The sequence below is a fragment of the Argiope bruennichi genome, chromosome 10, assembly GCF_947563725.1.
Source record: "Argiope bruennichi chromosome 10, qqArgBrue1.1, whole genome shotgun sequence".
Lineage (NCBI taxonomy): Eukaryota > Metazoa > Arthropoda > Arachnida > Araneae > Araneidae > Argiope > Argiope bruennichi.
This window is the reverse complement of record NC_079160.1, coordinates 82,063,082-82,085,656: the sequence shown is the minus strand read 5'-3', so window position 1 is coordinate 82,085,656 and position 22,575 is coordinate 82,063,082. Positions and strand designations below refer to the sequence as shown.

The following is a 22,575-nucleotide window of genomic DNA, read 5'->3' as shown; positions in this document are numbered from 1 at the left end:
AATAGTGAGATAGCAGTTTTATAAAGCGTGTGTAGAATTTATTAAATAAAAAAGGTGGAATTGGATCAGGAAATAAGAGAACATTTTAGAATGAAATTAATATGGGTTAAATTAAGATAAAAATTTGGAAATTAATTAATATTTAAATTAGATCTAAAAGCTTCTGTGATTTCTAGGAAATTTGTTTTTTACTTAATATCTCTGGTAGAGAAATAACGGAATAGAATCGAAATATTGTGTTTAAGTTAAATTCATTTATTATTTAAGCATCGTTATGTTTTATGATTTTTTTTTTCTCAAGGCTACAGAAAAGTAGAAAAGCGGCCGCTGATGTTGATTATCCCGCGTATGGTGTGACTGGTCCATGCAAAGATATTTCATCTCCCAACGGGGATCGGAAGTTAGCTCAGAGTGCTCAGATGTACCATTACCAGCATCAAAAACAGCAGATGATTGCTGTTGAAAAGTAAGAATACAAAAATTATACACTTTTTTATTTTTTTTATGTAACAGAATTTCTCAAAATTTCATTTTTTGTTTGTTAGAAAAACAGTGGTTATTAAGAATAATTTATGGGAAGATGGGATTTTTTAGCATAATTGGACTTTAGAATATCCAACAGTGACAAATGTCAGTTAGACCTCTGCTCCTTGTTTTCGCAATTATTTATTTTTTATAGCATTTACCATTTTTTTCAAAGATTTTGATGATGTTAAGCAATTCAAGTTAATCATTTATCTCTCCTATGAAAATCTGTAGTCATTCCAAGAAATTTCAAATCGAAAGAGAACTTAGTTCATTCTTCATTTACTGCTGTTCAGATTATCTTGCTGTTATTTTCAAAATCACTTAATATATATTAGAAAATAATGTATAAATAAAAAGAAAAGACATTTCTATGCCAAGAAGCGGATCTATATAAAATGGCACCCGAGGAAAAAGCCAAAACAGTGTACTCTTCTTTTTTTATTTTTTAAACAATTCTTATAGTTACATCCTCCAAAACTTTAAACCGTGAGTATAGAATACAAATTAAGCCTAAAAACTTATATATAACACTTTTTAAAATTAATATGACCCATCCGACGATTAATGCAATTTAATTCTCTAGTTATTTAGATTCAGTTGACTTAAAAATGTTTCTAAATATGATTTGCAATAATTTTCATTATTTCATTGATCATCAAAACTTTAGATAGATTTTTCTTCTGTTAAAAACGATCGAGAACGAATTATATGCCTTAAGCGAAGTACCACTGTATTTAAATGCTCATAGATTTGATTATTCATTTGTCCGAAGTATTTGAAGCTCCGTATTTGTTCGAATTATTTGAAGATTTGAAGTTTTATGGTGGTAATATGATCATGCTGTGTATCCTTGTACTACTGGAACATGAACAATAATGTGCCTTAATACAGTCTAAAAATTGTGATTTTTAAATCTTTATAACGCAATTTTAATCGTTTTTGTTTTAAAATTTTAGTATGTTAAAATTGTTTGACTAAATAGAGCCAGGAGAGAAACTGTGTAAAAGTTTATAATCGTAATTTTTTATTAGTACATTTATTAATTCAAACCACATTAAGTATAATTCTTCTTGTTCAAAGTATATGCCTACCTCTAGCAGTTTAAGAATTTCCTATTAAATCACAATTAGAGTAGAAACTTTATAATGAGCAATACAATGAAATCCTGCAAGACAAACAAAACAAATGTAAAAAAAGTGACTCGTTTAACGAGCGATGTTTTGTAGAACTAGTAGCGAGGAGATCTAGTGATGTTTCTTAATGGATTCGCTTATATCAGTTTGTGTCGGGAGGTTTGGAAGAAATTTTGGCCAGATGACGTTGTCAACACGATTCTGAAAAGTTAGAGCGAATATCTGCAGAGCCTTTAATCGATGAGATTATAGCCCTGACTAAGATTATGGGGTTAATGATAGATAGCAGCAATATCGATGATCTGATGAATTAACATAATCAGAACTACCAAAGAGCTTATGTGTCGCATCAAAAAGCTGTATAAGAGATTTGGTCTAGAGAGGGAGAAATAATTGACGCAACAAAACAACAGCCTTCAGTAAAAAAAAAGGTAGTTACTGAAAGCATGGAAAATTATTGCAGTTTACTTATCAGAGTGATGCTTCTTAAAATATTAAGTAGTAGCTATGTGCATTTCAAATTCTGTTGACAATAAAGCTGTGTCTTATTTTCATTAAATATTTAAGCATAGCCAATGATAAATATATTTTTAATTTGTATGAGTATCTTTTTTGGAATGGAATGTATTGTCCTATTTTACATAAAATTCTATGGGAAAGAAATTGTTTTGCTTAACAAGTGTTTTGCATTATGATTGGGAACATATTCTGCTCATTAACAAGGTCCAACTGTGAAGGCTTTGTTATAACTACTTTATAGATTTATATGTACGATTTTTGCTAAAAAGATCTTTTAATTATATCTTGTTAGAACTGGAAAAGCATATTAGACTAATTGAACCACATACTATTTCTTAAAAAGATAGTTTGGATTATTCCTGGAAAATTGTCAAGTGTTGATCTGCAGAGGATTATAACTTTCTAATAGGAATTGAGAATATTCATGCCCTTTTAAACAGATATGCATGGAATCATTTAATTGAACATTTGAAAAGTAGTTGTCTGATTTCAATGGATTTTAGATTTGAAGTGATATTAGTACTTTGATTTTGCAAATACGATTAAGTTACTATAAAATATTTTCTTGTGCAATAATAATAACTATTTTTTTTTTCAGAGCTGGGTCTACAAAAAATACTTCAGCTTCAGATGTTGATTCTGAAGAAGAAAATGAAGAAGGCGATTACACTGTTTATGAATGTCCAGGATTAGCTCCAGTAAGTATATTATTTAAAAAATGATGCATAAATACTTTTCTATTACTCTCCAGTAAGTTTGAAAATATGCTGAAAAATAAAAGAGAACATTCAACATTTTATAAACTTTCTGCATCAAAAAACTTTTTTTTTTTTTTTGAAAAACAAGATTGAATTGAAAACTAATACTCCCCCCCCCCACATCCCATTCTGTAATTCCACAAGGATTTTTTAGCTATTTTTGTTGACCAACTGTTTTTTCAGAGCTATCAGGAATTTTCATAATATTTTTTTATACATTAACACACATAATGGTGCAATCAAAGAGGAGTTTATAAATTTAAAATTTTGTTCTGTATGTTCTACTTTAGAAACTTTACATCTCTTCTGTTCATTATATTATGCTCATACCTATTTTTTCCTGTCTGTCATCTCAGCTAAAATTAGATTAATCTGAAAAGAAAAATAAGTAAACTTGAACTAATTTATAATAATTTGCTTATTGAATTGAAACATGAGCATAATATTTTAAGGAGAATAAGTGAAATCATTCATCATTAGATGTTTTTTTTCCGTACCAAATATGCTTTTTTAATTCTGTAGTGTTGAAGAGTGCTTTTTTACAGTGTAGTGCACTAACTATTTAAAAAAAATTAAAAATTTGATTATTTTGAAGTTAAACCTTATTTACAATTGCAGCTTCACTAGAAAAAAAAAAACTAATTAAGATTATCAGATAAACATAAATCAGTTCTATATGGGGGGAGGCACCAAATATTCTTAACTTGAATATCAATAATGGAAAAAAAGCAAGGATCAAATATTTGCAATAATAATGGAAATAATTTGAATTTCATTATAATGATGAAAATGTATTATTATAAAATATACCTAGAATAATTTTAAAATTTTATTGAAATTGAAGAAAAAGATTATGTAGCAACTAATTTATTAGAGGAAATTACTAGAAAAAAATATCAAAATTTTGATAAATTTTTAGTTTAAATTTCAAAGATAAAATAACTGATATGCATGTTCTCATTTCCTAAATTGTGTTTGTGTACAATTTCTTTACTCTAGTCTACCTTGTGGAGCGCAAATACACATGTGCAATTATTATCCTTTAGTATTAGTATTTGAGGAGATTTTTTGATGTTGAAATCTAAAAGTTTCAAATTCAAATTTTCTGACATGCAAGTCAATTATTTGATGTCTTATTCTTATTCCTTATGTATTGTAATTATTTGTGCTTGGTTATACTTGAAATTATGGGAGCAGATATCAGAAATATCCTGAGTGATTTCTCATTGTTAAATAAGAAAGTGGGGAGATTGATTGCAAAATTTGTGCAAGATCTGTAGATAAATTAATTGCTTGTGGGATTATTACTCTTGAGCAGATAAAAAAAGTATTAACCTTGTTTTTTCGAGTAGCAATAAATTTACAAATCACTCAGAGTGTGGTTGAATAAGAAGGGAAAGAAAATTATGTTTAATAATTAGAGTTTAATAATTTAATATGAAGGGAGAGAGGGGTTAAGTCTTATTTGTTTAGTGATGCAGCAATTGTATCGGCCTTTGTCACAGAGAAAAGTGTTCTACTGGTATAATAATTGCTCTGCCCTTAAAGCAAACATTTAGTAAGCAAATTAAGGTGAAATTTAGACTGAAGATCTTTATTTTTTTTATGTAACATTTTGGTAATTTTTAATATAATATTGCATTATTTTCAGAATCATATATTAAATAATAAATTTGTATTTTTCAGACTGGTGAGATGGAGGTTAAAAATCCTTTATTCCATGATGATTCTACTCCAGTGTCTCCCCCGCTCCCAGCTAAGTCAGATGACATCCACCATAACTGAACTTTTGCATCCATCCAGAAATGTCCTTGCTCGAAAGCTACCAGTTATTACCCTCCTTCGGTTTATCCTGTCCTAAATCTGCAAAAAATTTCTATATCCTCTACTATATGCAATAAGATTCAACCACTTCAAAAAGGTGCTTTTATTTCCAGGAAAGATAGAGCATCTTTATCTTAGTTTAAATTCTAATTTTCTCTAAAATTTGTGGTAATTATTGCTAATAAGAGACAGAACAGCATTTAATTCAATAAATAAATAAAATTATAATAAAATGGCTATAGAAAAGTTAGTATGGGAAAGTTAAGGTAGTTTTATTTTTCAGGTAAAACTGATTACAAACAACTATCAATTTTTAGCATTAAAGTTTAAATAGAAGTTAAATTTTTGAGATAAATCTCAAATTTGATTAATATTTTAAAAGCAAAAAATAAATAATATTTGGTTACCTATAATGATAAAAAATTTTCAGAAAAATTTGTATGTTAAAAGTATGATTTTTATTGATTATTGTTGAATTAAGGATTCACATTTTTGTTGTTGTTTTCAAATTCTGATAGATCAACTTTAAATAAGTGTGGAAAATCGTAATAAATAAATTTATTTATTTCCCCCCGGTTCTTGATTAGAAAATATTTTTATCAATACAGAACTATTAGCTTTGGGTTTAATCATCCGAATATATATATAAAATATTGGATATCAGATTGTTGATAAAAATCATTTATATATTATATTTCAAATTATTTTAATGGTTAAATAATTATATCAAATAAAATTGGTTTAAAATTTTATTTCCAGCTCAACTTCAAGATGTTATTTTTAAATAGACATTTTCATTCTCCTTTTATAAAGGTTTTATTTGATAGTTCTATTTTTGTACAGATTTATTATATAGACAGGCAGTTGAATCTTGTTGCATATAGTCTATCACTTGTACTAGATGCTGCAAATGTCTAGTTTTAAAGATAAGTAATAAGAAATATATTTATAGTATTTTTGTTCTAGTAATTGATAAGATTAGGCAAACCTGCAGACTGTTACTTTCCGTCGATGTCTAGTCAAGAGTGGAAGTGAAATTATTAAGAATTTTACAGATATTATATGTTTTCAAAGAACATAATTCTTTGAATTAATATACTAGTCACAAAAAAATGCACACACATGAAAAGTATTGTTATTTGTACATCTTGTAAGGATCTTTGTTGCAATAAAAGATGTGTACAGTTATCCCATTGGTACAATTTACCAACTTCTAGTCAGAGTTTATATTATTGTCAGAATTTTAAATATACAGATTCAGAATAGCTCTAGAAAATGTTATATTTCTAATGTTTATGCATTTATAGAAGGTAAAGATCTTTGATGTTGAACTCTCAGTTGTAACATACTGAATAAACAATTTATTGATTAACACAATATTTCTTTATCTTTTTTGAAAATTCATATTCTGGTAATGAAGGAACATTGTATATCCTCTGTTTGATGTTTTGATCTAAGAATTTTTTGTAAATTTCATAGCAAACAACTGAAAATTCTCATTGCCTATGTAGGTTTTTAAAAATATATATAAATAATAGAATACTTAAATTAAAAAGGATGTTTAAGTTTTATCATTAAAGAAATTAAATTTAATATATTGATATTTCTAAATCTAAAACAATTTGTGTATATATTTGTATTTTAGTATGTTTAACGCACTGATGAATGATTTTAAATTATACATATGTTATTCTTTACTTTTAGTTATATATAAAACCAGTACTAGTCAAACTTTTTGATTGCAATTTTTTATGAGCATTTATATTAATACCTTGTTGATGTTATGTAACAGTACAAAGGTGAAATATATTCAGTAAATTAAGGTGTTTAAAACATTGAAAGAAGCAATGCATTATCTGTTATTCGAAGTATGGCAGTGCTATACAAAGATTAGAGTATAAATATATTGCCAAATAGTATCTGCGGCAAATTAGATCCAATTAACTTTAGAATTGCTTGGTGAATTGTCCACAAATCTTTGCATCAAATATTTTCCTTCAAAAAATATGAAATCCTTCACAATAAATGCTTTAAATCAGATTATTTAGTATGAAAATTATAAATCGCACTATTGCTTTTGTGCTTTCACCTTTTTACTATGTGTACTTGGACGTGTGCATATCTAGTAAATAGGAAGCATTTTCTGTTTGGTTGATACAGCACAGCATCTTTTCTAGAACTTGAATATCATAGTATTAATGCATTTATGTAGTTGTAATTCTGAAAAAAAAGTTTTATTTATTCTCAGTGCAAACATTCCATTTATTTTAAAAGGTAATAAAATATATATAAAGCTTTTTGTGCTTCCTATTCATGGTAAGTTCTCAAAATGTGAAACTGCATTTGTTTTTATTTAATCAGAAAACCTGTTTCATTTGTTGCACTTTCCTTTTTGTCCGTTCACTCATATGTAAACCTACTCCTTGAATAACTGTTTGAAATATTTAAAATGTTGTGGGGTGTGAAACATAACTAAGGTCCAGAATAACTAAAATTTGGTACTTGTATGACAATGGTGTTTTAGTCAGCTGGTATACGGGTCCAATGAATGATAAATGATTTATAATTGTCTTTTTATTCTTTCCAAAGCATATGCATTTTCACATTTTCTCTTGCTTACTCTCTTTTTTAATTTTATTACATAGATTTTGTGAACGTAAAATATGCCACATGTATTTTAAGCTTAGAGAGTTTAACATTTTGTTTGTAGTGGTCTAATTATGATTTATTATTTGTATGAAGTTTTCGTAAGTGTTCTGAACCCTGTAATTTAAGTCAGCATGGTTGTGCTTCCTGTTGTACATATATACAAGTACAATATCAATAAATTGTTTTAACCCTTGCCTCATTGTTCTTTTCAACGAGTTGAACTATCAGAAAATTATCCAGTCTTGGAGGATACAAAACTGTTTATAAATGTATATAAGTTATAGGAAGTTTAAAACAGAAATATTTCGATCTAGTTACATTATATTTTGTAAAGGTTTGCTGTTGATCACAATATCTTCCACAGATAAAACAGAAATATAATCTCATAAATCAAAAATTTCCTTAAATTTGTGCTCAAAACTAATATATATATATATATATAAATTGCATGGGATGAAGCAATTGCACTGTTTTCATCCAAATTTTTAACCTATTTTCTTCCTTAGCTAATTCTGGGCATCTCTTAGATATTTTGCCAATGCAAATCATTTACAGTTCTCTGAAATCTCTCATTATAATTATAGTTTTGCAGAAGTTAGAATCTTCTTCGCATTTGTGTGGTGTTTTTTATACGAACTTAATGTCCCATGAAAATTGAAGTCCTGCAAGGAATCAAACTGAAGTGATTGTAATATTATTTGAATGGAGGACTAAGTAAAAGTACTTGCCACACTATTTTGCTTATTGCAATGCAAACAACAAAGAAATGTATTATCTCTAACTCTTGAAAGACTTTTGGTATTTTTAATGAAATATATGTATTTATTAAACTTCAAATTATTTATATGTAATTCATTCTTGTGTATTGGGGTGTATCTATGAAATTGAAATTTTAATTCTGGTTGTATACGTAGATTAGAGGATTTTCAATAGGCTACATGGCATAAGTGATGTATTTGTTAGAGTACAATGAAATATAATGGAAAACTAGAAAATGTTACTCCTCCATCCTAAAAATTATATAATCAAGGTATAGCATATTTTTAAGATGATTTCATTTTATAAGTTTATTAAATGATACAAGGAAAAGCTTAAAAAAAATTATCAATTCAAGTTGGAAACATTGCTTACTTCTTAGATAGATAGACCAACGAAATTAATTTTCTCAAATATTAGTCTTGGTCAGTCATGTCCCTTTATAAGGAATGAATTTTGTTAAAAAATATTACCATACATTTAGAAAGCAGAGAGGGATAACTATCGGTTCTTTCATTAGCATCTTTATTATTAATCTGATGTTCACCCATATTATCAACATTTCTCCTAGCTGTAAAGAAGTTCCACTTTTATGGTAACAAAATTGAATTTCATTATTGTAGATATTGAATAATCACTATGTATTTATAGGCGAATCTTTCTTTTGCAACCACTGAAATTACCTAAGTTATATTCAAAGTTTCATAATGTGGTCAGATTTGATTGCAGTAGTGTGAAGCTTTTTCTTTTAATAAAATAATATGCCAAGTATGTTTCATTAAACAATGATTATTAGGAATAGAAAATTATATTAATACTTGGATATAATTTCTTGAAAGTACATTTGACTAGAAGAACATAAAATTCTTGATTTCATTGATAACATTTTTCTACTGGAAGTATCAAATGAATTTGATTCTTTAAATTTCGCACACATAGCCTTGTTGTAGAATAAAAATTGAATGCATGTGCAAATTGAGTAGTCTAAAAACTTTTATAAATAATAATATTATGATCTATATTGTTTTGTTATTTACCATTATTCCTTCTTTTGCTAATTTTCTAAATTGATATTGAAAATTTTATTTGTAGTGAAAGTTGAAATATCAAGATAATTCTGAAAGACAGAAGCCTTACAGTTGATGGAAGTGATTTAGGTTTTAATTTTGCAGTAACAAGCAAATGATTTGACAAAATGATTCATCATTTTCAATCGATTAGGTGGTTATAATTAAAATAACCCTACCTCGGACTTATATAGACATTGTTCTAGGTTATGTATTTAGTATATATGTTATTTGGTAAAGAAATCTGCCATTAATTTTAATAATTTAGATTTTGACCACCAAGTGAAAAGGTGGTGCATAGAGAACTAAAGATACAAAATCTTATTTAAACCATATAGTCACCGTACATCAACAGTGTTAAAAGCATATTCAATAGCAGCAGAATGTGTTTCTTGAGAAACTGGTGTGCTATTCTTGCTTTCAATTCAGATAGAATCTATATATTAGGTTGGTGCATAATTATCAGGAGTTTCTTTGACGTGCTGTATTTTAATAAAAACTTACAATATTTTATAAATTTATGAATGAAAATATTCTACTTTTAGGTTACAAAAAATGCGTGCGAGAATCATATTCATATTCGTCATATTATCTTACGTCACTTCAGAAGCGGTGGCAGAGATTTGCCGACGGGCAGGCAAGACAAATCCGACAGGGGGCAAGCGCAATATCTCTAATTTGGCTTCAAAATAACTCATAATAATTAATTTTACATTTAATTAAAAAAATTAAAGTATTATTTAGCTTTTTTTTTTTCAAATACTGACCCTTTCTTTCATTATTAAAAATTTGCAAAGATATTTGTAAAAAAAATGTTTTCAATTTCTTTTACTGACTGTCAAAATATCGCTAATATTTGAGCCTATTTTTTATGAGACTTGAGATTTCATTGCATTAAGATCTAATTTTAGAAAAAAATATGATTATATTTTATTCTAGCTTGCAGTATATAGATAGGAACATAAATTGCGCTAGAATGGCGTGTCATTTTAAATGAACAAATGCTTGTTCTTATCGTGGAATCTATATAAAATGAATGTTGAAAGAAAAAGTTTTATAAAAGAATTTTTTTTAGAAATTTAGAATAATAAATAAAAAATATTCGATGTTTTATCCAAAAATAGGTTTTTCAGCGTAGTTCCTTACCTAAAATATTTGTTAAGTAAGGATTGCAACAACGAGCAGAGGTGTTTCGAATCCGAGGGGAATAAGTGCGCGTGCTCAACAAAAATTTACTACAGATCGGACACGAACAATATAATATAGAATGCTGAAAAGACACAATGTTGTTTCTTAAAAAGGCTAGAGAAAATATTTTCTAAATTTATATATAAACTTACTATTTTATGGAAGATATGAAAAATGGACTGCTTAAACGTTAGATCCCCCATGTATTTTTTTTTTCAATATATATTTAGGCTTAATAATCAATGCATTTTATTAAAAAAACAATTAGATCTTGAATATGAATTCCCCCATCTTCATTTTTAGGCACGCGTTCTATGGTTAAGTACATTTTAAATTCGAAGTTATTGCAAACTAACATTCCATCCAAAAACGTGAGTTTTATCTCCTCAGTTGCATGCATTGGATTTTCTTAACTCCTTCATATACAATGGCGAATCTGACTCGCTTACGGAATTATTGAATTTTAAATCTGAAATTAATTAAGTAATTTAAAATGCAAAAATCTCTTGAAAATGCATCATTACCTCAAATGCCCTTATATTATTCTAGGGATTAAAATAACAGTTATTGATTAGGAAGTTAAGTAAGTTCATATGTTATTTATGAATATTCTAAAAATAACTATTTTAATCATCTTTTTATCAAGACATCTTTATTTAAAATCTATTAAAAATTTAGAAGCATCTGGAATTATATAGTTTTTGCCGCGAATAGTAATTGAAAGAAAAAAATAATATATAAACGATACGTTCCTGATTACATAGTCTTAATATTGAATGGAGAGTCTGAAGATATGGTTGTAATTTACTTATTTAACAAATTGCATACTTAGGTAAACTCTTTTAGTGTAGCTAAAAAGCTATCAAACCACAAATATTTATTTATTTTTGTCGTCAAATGCAGTCAGCAATATTTTAGTGTAATAATTGTAGTCTGATAAATTAGATTGCAAAAGAAAACGGATATTTTACTGTTAAATAAATTTAATTTACAATTATAAAATTTACTTACTCCAGTGATTTATAATGAATTCACATAATGTGGCTACAGCAAAATAACTCTTTTTAGCATGCATATTCACAAGAGTGTCAAAAGAGAAGAGTGTTTTATTAAATTTAGTTTAACCATTAACTAGATTTTAATTAGAATATTCTTATAGTGAAATGAGAATATTCTAATTAATCACGAATTTATCAATTCGTTACTGAGGAAGTAATAATTATATAAATAAGATGGCGATAAGTTTTAGAACTTGAATGATGGGAAACAACTCTATCGTCATATTCATGAATAATATAAAAGCATCGATTTCTCTAATAATTTCACTGGAGGTAATCAAAGTGAGGAAAACAATTTTTTTCCCTTAATCTATGATAAAATCTTATCCGAAGGACAAAGATTAGTTATGAAAAATGTGACGTCTTATTCGTTAGACAGCTTATTGATTATTCTACTAAATTTAGTATAAATTAAATGCTGAATGACCATTATGACATTTAAGATAAAATGGCTGAGAATTTGAACTCGTCGACAACCATTTACAGTGAATTCTTAGTCGACCGATCAAAATTTTTTGACAAAATGGGACATATCTTATGTCTTATTCACATGTCGTCTTGTCGGTTATATTGCCAAAAGTAGTGCAAATTAAAAGCTTGATGAACGACATTTGAATCAAAAGTCTGAAAATCTGCGGATAGAGTCTTCGACATTCAGTTCATAGTCGGTCGCCTAAAAGTTGCCGGCAATGCGATATCTTATTCACTTGTCTGATATATTGCCAAATCTAGTGTAAATTATAAGGTAAATGAACGACATTTCAATCAAATGTCTGAAAATCTGCAGATTTAATGTCTTCGGCATTCACCGCATTGAGTTCATAGTCGGCCGATCAAAAATTGCCAGCAAAATGAGAATATCATCTTGTCGATATCTTATTCACTTACCTTGTCGGTTATATTACCAAAAGTAGTACAAATTATAAGCTTAAGGAACGACATTTGAATCAGATGTCTGAAAATCTGCGAATTTAACATCTTCGACATCCATTGCATTCTGTTCTTAGTTCGGTCTATCAAAAATTATCCGCAAAATACGGTATATTATTGGCCTACCGCCCTATTGATTATTTTCCCGAATATAGTCAAATTACTTTAACCGTTACTTGGGATACTTCGACTGTTTACAATATATTAACTAAGGTGGATTTTAAATAATCATATTCGATAATGCAGTACTCGCTCTCTACAACTGCCCTAAAATGGTGAACACTTTTGCCGACGAAACTCTCAATCTCTCGCCGACGGGGGAAGGGGGAGGCAAGAGGCTGCCGATAGGGGGGGGGGCAATTGCCACCCTGCTACCGCCGCCTCTGCGTCATTTTGAGAAAGGACGCCACTTTCCTTATTCATCACTTTGAGAAAGGATGGAAAGCAACGCAGTCATTTCTTGATCTCGATAAACTTTTCGGTGAGGGAAGAATCAGCGAATGGTTTTGCCATTTCAAATCTGGCGACATCAACTTGGAAGATAAGCTAGGAAGAGGTCGATCATTGGATTTTGACTACCAGGCACTTTTGGCAGAGAGGAAGGGGTCGAAAGTTTGACAACTCGAATGTGGGCCGAATATTCAACCATCGCTCGTCATCACATAAAGCGTGGAAAAGTATGAAAATTGGCTGGGGAGACCCCCGCCCACCATGAACTCGGAAACAACAATAAAACCGAACGTGTCCCAATTTTCAACTATTTTCTTCAGCAAAATGAGCGGGTCCGTTTCTGAAGGATCTTGCTACTGGGGATGAACCGTGCCTTCTCTTCAAAACCCTTAAAAGAAAAAGAAAAAAAAAAAATGTCTGCGTTTCACTGAAAGGAATAACGAAGGGTCTGCACTGTAAGAAGGAAATGTTGTGTGTTTGGTGGGACAGAAGCGGAATCACCCATTGGAAAATCATCTTTAACTATTAATTGGGGACGTGCGGTCTGTGAGACCGCCAGCGATGGATTTTCGATCACCCTTGTTATATTTTTAGCTCAACTGAATGGATTGACCGTGTATTTTTGTTTTCAATACGCGTGCACTTTTTCACCCGATTTCAGCGGATGCTTTTTAAAACAATTCAGTCATTTCTTTGAGCGCGGTCTCCAAGACCCCCCCCCCCCCGTTAGTGTCCCAGTGATAAACAAGGCTTAGCAGATAGCGCTAAAACTTGGGCCCAATCCAATTTACTGATCCTATTATGAAGCAGTGCTCCAGACACTTTTAAATGAAGCAGAAAGTGATTTTAGTGATAAGTGTACAGAAGAGTTTTTCGATGAAAGTTCTCATTCAACTGATTCTGATATGTATGTTCAAACATAATTAATTTTTCTAGTGATAATGAATTTTGAAAAATTTATGACATATATTACTATACCAAGATACTTATATATATATATATATATATATATATATATACAGAATTTATAGGTTGATTTTTATATTAGTTCTTAACCTGTATGTTTAAAATGTCTAGAAAATCGTGCTATGAAAGTCACACAAGCCGATAAAAAAGGGGCCAATTTTACCCATTGCCATTTTTTTTTTATTTTTCATATAATTGCTGTCTGCTATATAGCTTCATATATTGTAAAAATAAATATGATTTAAAAAGTAATATGTTTTTTCAAGAATATTATTTATTGTAACACGTAATTTGAGAAGAAAATGTATTTCCAACGCATTTACTTTTTTTCAATGATAATATATTTTGAAAAATTTCTAAAACATATCTATATATCACGAAAAATATCTGCAAAATATACTGGCAGTTTTTTATTAGAAAACTTAATTTAAAACATTCATTAGAAAATTTAATTTGAGTGTAAATAAAATGCGGTTTCGTAGACTCCACCTCCCCAGTTAAGGGTTAACGGGATTTACTGATGGAATAGCGACGATGAGCGTCAACAGTGGCGGATTCCAGACGACAAAAAAAGGGCCAATTTTACCCAACATCAACAACGATGTCTGTCTGGCTCAATTCGATCGCCTCCACGCTGCAATCGAGACGGAAAGACCGCACGAAAAGAACCGTATCGTCTTCCACGACGATAATTCGTGTCCACAAAATGTTGAGCGTCTTGTTTCGAATGCATCGCCAATAAGGGCTGGGACACTGCTTTTACATCCGGCATATTCTTCCACAGAAGCGCCTACCGACTACTGCGTCAATCGATATCTAAAAAACTGGCAGGCGAACAAAGTTTATGACGATTTTCGATAACTTAGTGACGGATGTCAAAGCATGGATTGCCTCCTAGAACCGTGAATTATTTGCCCTTGGAATCGACCGTCTTCCAAGCAAATGGGGAGCAGTTGGGACTACGCTCAAGATTAATCGTTTAAAAATGTTACTAATGAATTTTTTTTCTTTTTCATAATAAATAGTGTTCAAGAACGCCTGATAGCATCTTTTAAAAACGTTTGATAACTATACACCAACCTAATACTTTCTCCATAATATATACAATCGTTCAAGAACCACAACCAGGAGAAAGTGGTAATCAAGTAGTCCCAAAATGTTTCCAAAGTGGGTACGAAGCAGTTTCAGCAGTTTGTCAGACAGTATCAGGTGTTGAACATTATCTAGCATAAATGTAGTAATCTTTAAATTTTCGCGATCTTGTAAGGTTGGAATGACTTGCTACTGTAGAAGTTTGCAATAATGGGCACCTGTGATAAAACCTTTTAGACCCAACAGGAGTGTTCTCATTAAAGAAGAAGGAATCAAAATGAAATCCGATTAAAACTGCACCATGCCGTATTTAACTCTAGAATGCAATAGCTAGTTATGCAAAACATGAGGAACATGCAAGTACCCCATATGTAACAGTTCTGAGTAGTCACTACTCCATCTAAGATAAAAGCTTAAAATGTTCCAGGTACACTATCAATGCCTAATCTGGCTGGAAACTAGTAAGCAAATCACATGTCGCAGCTTTTATACCACATGGACCTTATATGGATACCACTTTAAAATGAATTGCAGAACTTTTTATGCTATAGATCAGGGGTAAGACGAGTCGTGATACTGTCAAAGAATATTGAAAACTGGATGTTCTCAACTACAACAATAGCGACTTCATTCATAGTTTCATTTGAAATCCATTTCCACCCTTTTATAATATCCAAATCACCAGTATATTCAAATTTAATAATCATCTTCTCCAATCCATTCTTTGATACAGGACTTTTTTTCCCTGTCAATACTGCTTTGTTCAGAGGTGGTGAAGTGGTCGGGCTGTACACAAGCAGAAAAAGAAACCACTCTCTATAATGAAGAACTTAAGATCCTCTAACGTTTTAACTGCTTAGTTAATCAGCAGACATTTATATTTCACAACTATTTAATAATATAAAAAATATACAGTCAGACAAAAAAATATGAAAATATTTATTAAGCAATATTAAATTAAGCTTAAACATCAATATACACAATCAATTCTATTTCTTGCTAATAAAATATACAATGGCTTTAAAATCTCACAATTGGCATTGGAGGAACATTTGTACTTTATATACAGCACCAAATAAAGGGAAATTTGCTGTTAGGATGCATCTTTTCGGTAGCTATTTGGATTTGTAAAATTGCTTGGTGACTGTATGTGAGCACTAGAATCATTTAAGTGATATGAAGCAGTAGTCGCATTTACATCACCATTTAACCGCTTCTCCAGCATAGCTGAAAAAAAATGTAAGAAGAAAGAAATGAAATCGAAGGTTTGTAATTAGTTTATATGTTGTAATGGATCATTTCGTACACTTAACATGGGCAATATCTAAGAGACAAATTATTACATACCTTTTTTTAGAAAATAAAGATATTCTATCATGAATAAGAAAACTAGCTTATGTTATGGTAAAATGACAAAAAAATTTAGTACAAACTTTCTTGTCATTCTGCTATTATAAGTTTGCATGAGGTGGCACTTGGCACAATGTATAGCTGTACTAAGTGCCATCCCATGTACCACTTCATTCTCTTATAACTTCAGAAAGAGCAGCATGTCAACAGGAAATTATTTAAACTGAGAAAATTCATAATAAAACATTGAAATTATCATTAAACAACAAAACCTTATTTACTTCATTTTGCCCAGTGTCAATTTTAAATTCCTCAGTGTCAAATCAAGATTGGCTAAGCTAGATTAGACATTTGAATATGAAAATGTAGTGAAAGCAAAACTGACAGGGATAACTATAGGGAATTCATGATATGAAAAGCAAAATGTCTTTGATCCATATGGAATGGTATTATATATATATATATATATTAAAATAAGGAGTTTACAATATTAGGGAGTGATATTAAAACTTGTGAAGGATTAAAAATAAAAAGTTCTAAAACATCAATTCAATTATTTTCTTGCCACATCTTATATCAAAAGATATGAAAGCAAAATTGAATGAATTAAAAGAGTAAATTAAAATTCAGTTAATGGTAGCAATAAATAGGTTAACTGGTGAAGTAACAACTCTTGACACTGTCAAATACGACATATAAAAGATCACCTAATTCAGTCAGAGCAAAACCACTGATGATGACCAGTGAGATGATGGCCACTGGTTTTTTAAACTCTTGGCAGAATCCGAAATTTTCTCAAAGCTTGTTGAAGATTCCATCAGAGTACAACATAGTGAGAAATTGTTGCAAAAAATTAAGTACTTTTTAAGCATCTTAGCCAAATAAATTAAATACTTTTGCCCATGTATGCATATGTAAAGCTGCATATTTTCTAAGCATAAGTTATTTTCTGTATTATAATAATGCATAGTTTTTATTGAAAATTAAAAAGAGAAAAAATTTAAAATGTTTATTTTTTAAAATTTTAATATTTATAAAGTTTTAATATTAGAGCAATGCCTTCTTTTGTAAAAAAAATTATGCCTCTTTGGTTTTGACAAAAACAAAAAAGGATCATAATAATGAAAAAGCTGTCCATACCAAAATTTTATACTTTTATAACACTTCAATTTTTAACAATCAAGATCTGTAATCGTTTTCAATATTTTTTTAAAATAACAAACTACCAACTTTTTTAGATAGATACATCATCTCTGAAAATGTCACTGTTGTAGAATATGAACAAACAGTTTGTATTTGATTTTTATATATTCAACAACAAGTAAGATTCGGTAAAGCTGGGACAGAAAGTGTAAATTTCCTTCTGCACTAACTCACTACTTTTAGAAAACTTAGTTGCAGTCTTGTCTTATACAGCTAATTTTTCATGTTGTAAAGCAAAGACTGCTGGTCTTATGATTGTAACTATTCAGTCTTCAATTTCAGGGCAATTTTGGCAAAATTGCCACGAAATTGACAATATATAGAACATGGTATTGATCTAAGTTTTTTTTAAATCATTTTTTTAAATAGAAAGTCTTATTTTATGAAAGTCTTATTGCTTCTAACTTCTAAAATTTAGTAAAGGCCCCCCCCTCCCCCCAACATTCAAGGTATGTGACTATGCCTGGGATGGATTTTTTTTTTGAAAAACATGCAAATGCACTTATATTTTTGAATATTTGCATAAAAATTGAAGAAACATCTAAAAAAACCAAATTATATCAGTTAAGGGGAAAAAAAAATTAACTGAAAAAAGTAATGCCCTACTCTTTTTTTTTCTGTTAAAAAAGAGGTATAAAGCAAAACATTTTCTAATTTAGAAATTTATCAAACGATAAAATCTTGCAGCTAGAGATCTATAGTATCTAGTTACTGAATTAAAAAATAGGCTGTATTTTTATCCATTCTTTAAACATTGGGATTCAATTTATAAATAAGACAAAACTTTCATTTCTTTTTCATGTTGTAAAGCAATAAAACAATTACAAAATATTTTTTAATGTATAGATTACTTGCATTCTGGTTCAGGAACTGTGGAACATATTGAGGAATTATTATAATAATTTGAACAAAATTAATGTATTGGATTTTAATTTATGAAAATTTTTGTAAGAAAATTCTATCAAAGATTAGAATTTGAGAAAATAGCATCTATAGATGTAAAATAGTATTAAAATTTATGTAAATGCAAGTATAAAAATCAGCATAACTTCCCAAAAAATGGACTTAGAAATAAAATTATTATGGTTTTACAAAGAAACTTGTTCAAACATTAAGAATATTTTTAAAAAAATAAAATAATAATAATCATAATTTTGGAAAACCAAATCAACTTTTTAACGTAATTATTCACTTTAGCATTCTAAAAATTTAATAAAAACTTGCTTTTTAGCTTAGATATGTAAACAAAATTTATACTTCAGCTTTAAAAAAATTATGATTATATATTTTGTGAAGAAACGAATATATAATTCTCTACATTACAGAAACAAATTCGTGAAGTTATAAATGAGCTAGCTCTGTAGTTAGAAGCAAAATGAAAATAAATATAAACAGAAGCATTTCCTAAAAGTATTTTTTGAAGGCAAGACGAGACAATATATCAGATTGCTTTGAAATTTAACAAAATTCATGAAATAAAAAATTTTATTCAAAGAACAGTTTAAAAAAATTTTAATTTAAAAGTTTAAATTAAAGAAAAGAAAGCACTTTATTTTTCCTTTATCACAATGTTAACAGTGACAAAGTAACATGACTCAATGATTCGAAAAAGCAATGATATTGTTTTTAATTTCATTATAATAAAAATTATAGTAATATATTATAATGTTACAAATTATGTCCAAAACTAGTTTTTTAAAAATTACTAAAAAGAAAAAAATGGATTCATTCAAACAAAATTTGATATAATTGGAAAAACTACTTTTTTAACTTTTAAAACAGTGTTAAAATAATGTTCGTGTGATGATGCTTTAATGTTATGGCGACAAAACGTTAAAATTCTATTTTTATTTTTTAAATTAAACTTACCATTAAAATTCTGAAATATTCGCATTTTAAATATATTCGAACTTTATAGAGTGTCAACAAGTATGGCACAGTAAGCATTTCTTTCTGATGCTTCCGGATAACTATTTCAGTAATTCAATAAACGGCAAAGCACATTGTTGAAGGAAAAGGGAGCGAGAATAAAATTTCATGAGCGTTATCTTAATATGTGCTGGCACCTCTGGATTGCTTGTCCAAATTCTTCCCTTCTCTTCTTCCCTGTTGATTTTCTTTCTTGATATATCTAATAAACAAGCTTTAACGATTATGTTTTCGAACTATCGTATTCAACAAGTGGGAAAACAAAAAGCTGTATTTGCACTTTTCAGGAAAATTAGGCACTTTTTAAGGGACCTTTTTTCAAAATTAAGCACTTTTAAGGTGCTTAAAAATGATTTTCAGATGTAAGCACTTTTCAAGACGTTACGCACCCTGGGTCCACGCGCCAATTTCGCTGCTAAAACTTTTTTACTTTTAATTTACAGATTTTATAACATTATACACAAAAGTCTATAACGGTAGTATAATAACACTTTTTTAAAAGATAAAATCTTGAAATTCATACTTTTTTCTTCTAACAAAGTTTCCATATCTTTATAAAGATCCAAGATGTGGGCATCTTTCTGGATGGAAATCTTCTTAAGACCTTCCAACCTTTCATTGAGTATCTATTTATTGACATAAAAAGTGTTATTTGGAAGCTGCATATTTATAAGTAATAAAATTCAAATATTAGATATGAAGAAGAATATTTAAAATTAATATTTATTCTTGTAAAATTTGTGATATTAAAAATATCATCAAAGTACTCAAAAATAATTTTAATTACATAGTAATTCAATATGAATAATTTATTATTACAATCTGTATTACAGTAACAACAAAGATTTTATAAAATTGTTCCGTGAATAAAATATTGTCTTAAATTTTTTTTTTTTTTCAATTCCTACTATTAGTTCACACTCTCCCTATATATATCTTGTACAAATTTTCAATCGTCAATAAAATACTTTTTATTCATTCACTCAAGTTCAAATACATTTTTTTAAAACTTGTAGTTGATGACACTTGATGTTAATACAGTTTTTTTCAAATATTAATTCATTAATGATTAAATTTAATTAATTTTTAATACTTTAAATAGAGTTTTAGCAGTTTGTAATGAAATTTGAAATCAACAGGCAGTAGCTCAATCAGTAAAATGCAAGGATTTCAGTACTTTTCACATGAAGGTGAAGAATGTGAGTTCAATTCATGCAAAAATAGGAACTGATTTAATTTTTTTTTTTATGTTACTTGCTTTTCTGTAGTTCATATATAATGATCAATTCAGAAATACATTACTTTACAAGTTAAAAAAAAAATACATTAACTTTTTTTTAGCTAATGAAGTAAACTATTTCAAAGTCATTTTAAGAAAATAAGGACTTTTAATTTTATGTAGTTGATATAAATATATTAACTACCCAAAATATCCAATTTTGTTAAATATTTATTTTCATGTGTAAATAATTATGCATGAATTTAGTTTCTCCCCCTTCTTTTGAAATAAAAACTTTATAAAACGAAGCATACATAATTAAATAAATATACATATAATAAAAAGGAGAATAATAAAAATAAATATCTTGGTTTATTTTGTATAATAATCATATACTAACCACAATTTCATCCTTATGAAATAGTTTCATGGTTTCTAAAATTTTCATGTGATCTTTTTGCTTGGTTTTCTATGAGAAAAAAAGGATATAGTTAAAAAATAAATAAATCTGAAAGCGGTTTCCTACAAACATGCAAGGGCTTAAAAATATTTTAGTCAGTTATGTGCAATGTCAAATGATTAGATAATTGTATAGGTAAATATCAAAATATAACAATATCAAATATTGTTGGAAAATGCAACTTCTTATATTTAAAAGAAAAATCATAAACAAAAAGAGCAGAATTATATTTTAAATAATGTGTATATATATGAATCAGAAGTACCAATGTTAATCTATACTTATAATAAAGCTCAATGTGTGTGTGTGTGTTGGGGCTCTACAGGCCAGACCGTTTGACATACAGCTACCAAATTTGGTACATGTATACCTTGGAGGTTGGGAATGTGCACCTGGGGTTCCTTTTTTCGAATTTTTAATTAGAATTTTAATTATTAATTAAAAACTAACTTTCCCGCCAAAAAAATCTTCCATTTTCCCCACCGCTAAACAAGAAAGGCTTCAGTATTTTTTTTCTCCCAACAGTAATGAGGCTAGGGTTAAAATTTTTTGGTGGATTATTTCAATCGATTCTGTTTATTTTCTTAATGTTTGATGCATTTAAAATTAAACATTGTTAATGAATCGATCTTTCAGATTCATTCCGAAGTACTTTTGAATTAAAATAACACAGAATAAAGGAAATTAAAAATTTCTAATCCGCATAGCGTTACCCCAACTGGCGTAGAAAAAATCACGTATTTGCGTTACGTAACCGGCGAAGAAAATTCACGCATGCGCATTCTGTTCCGATTGTTGCCATGACAACCGTTATCAATGTATGATTTAAATTATTTTTGGGTTAGTTGCATGCTTTTGTAAGTAAATTGTATTTATGTTAGTTATATATTTTTTGTATATGCTTATAGTTTTAAGTACATCGTTTTTTTAGTTTTTTTAAAACCTGTTTTCAACCGTTTATTTTAAACGATTCGTTTTATTTTCTTAGTGTTTGATGCATTTAAATTTAAACATTGTTAATTAATCGATCGGCTCATAATGAATTTAAGAAAATTTTGTTGACCAACTCTTGAGATATTACAAAAATTAAAAAAGATATTCTTTAGTGCCCATAAAGTTTAAACGCTGAGTGACTCTATTTTCAGTAATCAGATTATAAAAAAAAATGCTTTGTTTCAGTAAAAAATATTATTATATTAATTGAAGATTAATTCTTTCCACTTTAATTTAAAGCATAAATTCTACGGGTGCTAACAAAAAATGAGAGAGATACATATTACGTTATGACTGAAGGCCTTTATAATATTATGAATGAATTATATGATAATCAAAATTTGAAGTTTTAAAATATTTTGATGAAGAAGCTATTAAAGTAGAAATTGCATAAAATATTTAATTATTAAAATTTTAACGAACATTAAAATTGGCGAACCGGCTGGTCGCCAAAGGCGGCTAGTATTAAATAATTGTAAGTTAATTTGAAAATTACTTGTGTT

The 22,575-nt window shown here is 28.6% G+C and overlaps 2 protein-coding genes across 4 annotated transcripts in view; one reads left to right on the top strand and one right to left on the bottom strand.

Annotated features, from left to right (window-relative positions):
• Window positions 1-7,605, top strand: part of LOC129988628 (neural proliferation differentiation and control protein 1-like) — a 69,066-nt gene extending 61,461 nt beyond the window's left edge. Inside the window, exons 5-7 of the mRNA XM_056096895.1 lie at window positions 302-466; window positions 2,779-2,878; window positions 4,625-7,605. Coding sequence (XP_055952870.1) covers window positions 302-466; window positions 2,779-2,878; window positions 4,625-4,723 — 364 coding nt within the window. The 3' untranslated portion in view covers window positions 4,724-7,605. The remainder of the gene's footprint in view (window positions 1-301; window positions 467-2,778; window positions 2,879-4,624) is intronic.
• An 8,237-nt stretch (window positions 7,606-15,842) lies between these two features.
• Window positions 15,843-22,575, bottom strand: part of LOC129988493 (hamartin-like) — a 35,610-nt gene continuing 28,877 nt past the window's right edge. For all 3 annotated transcript variants that reach the window (XM_056096732.1, XM_056096734.1, XM_056096733.1), the window contains 3 exons: window positions 21,020-21,088; window positions 19,924-20,026; window positions 15,843-16,145 (listed from right to left, as the gene is read on the bottom strand). In XM_056096732.1, the coding sequence (XP_055952707.1) occupies window positions 16,012-16,145; window positions 19,924-20,026; window positions 21,020-21,088 (306 nt within the window). In that variant the 3' untranslated portion in view covers window positions 15,843-16,011. The remainder of the gene's footprint in view (window positions 16,146-19,923; window positions 20,027-21,019; window positions 21,089-22,575) is intronic.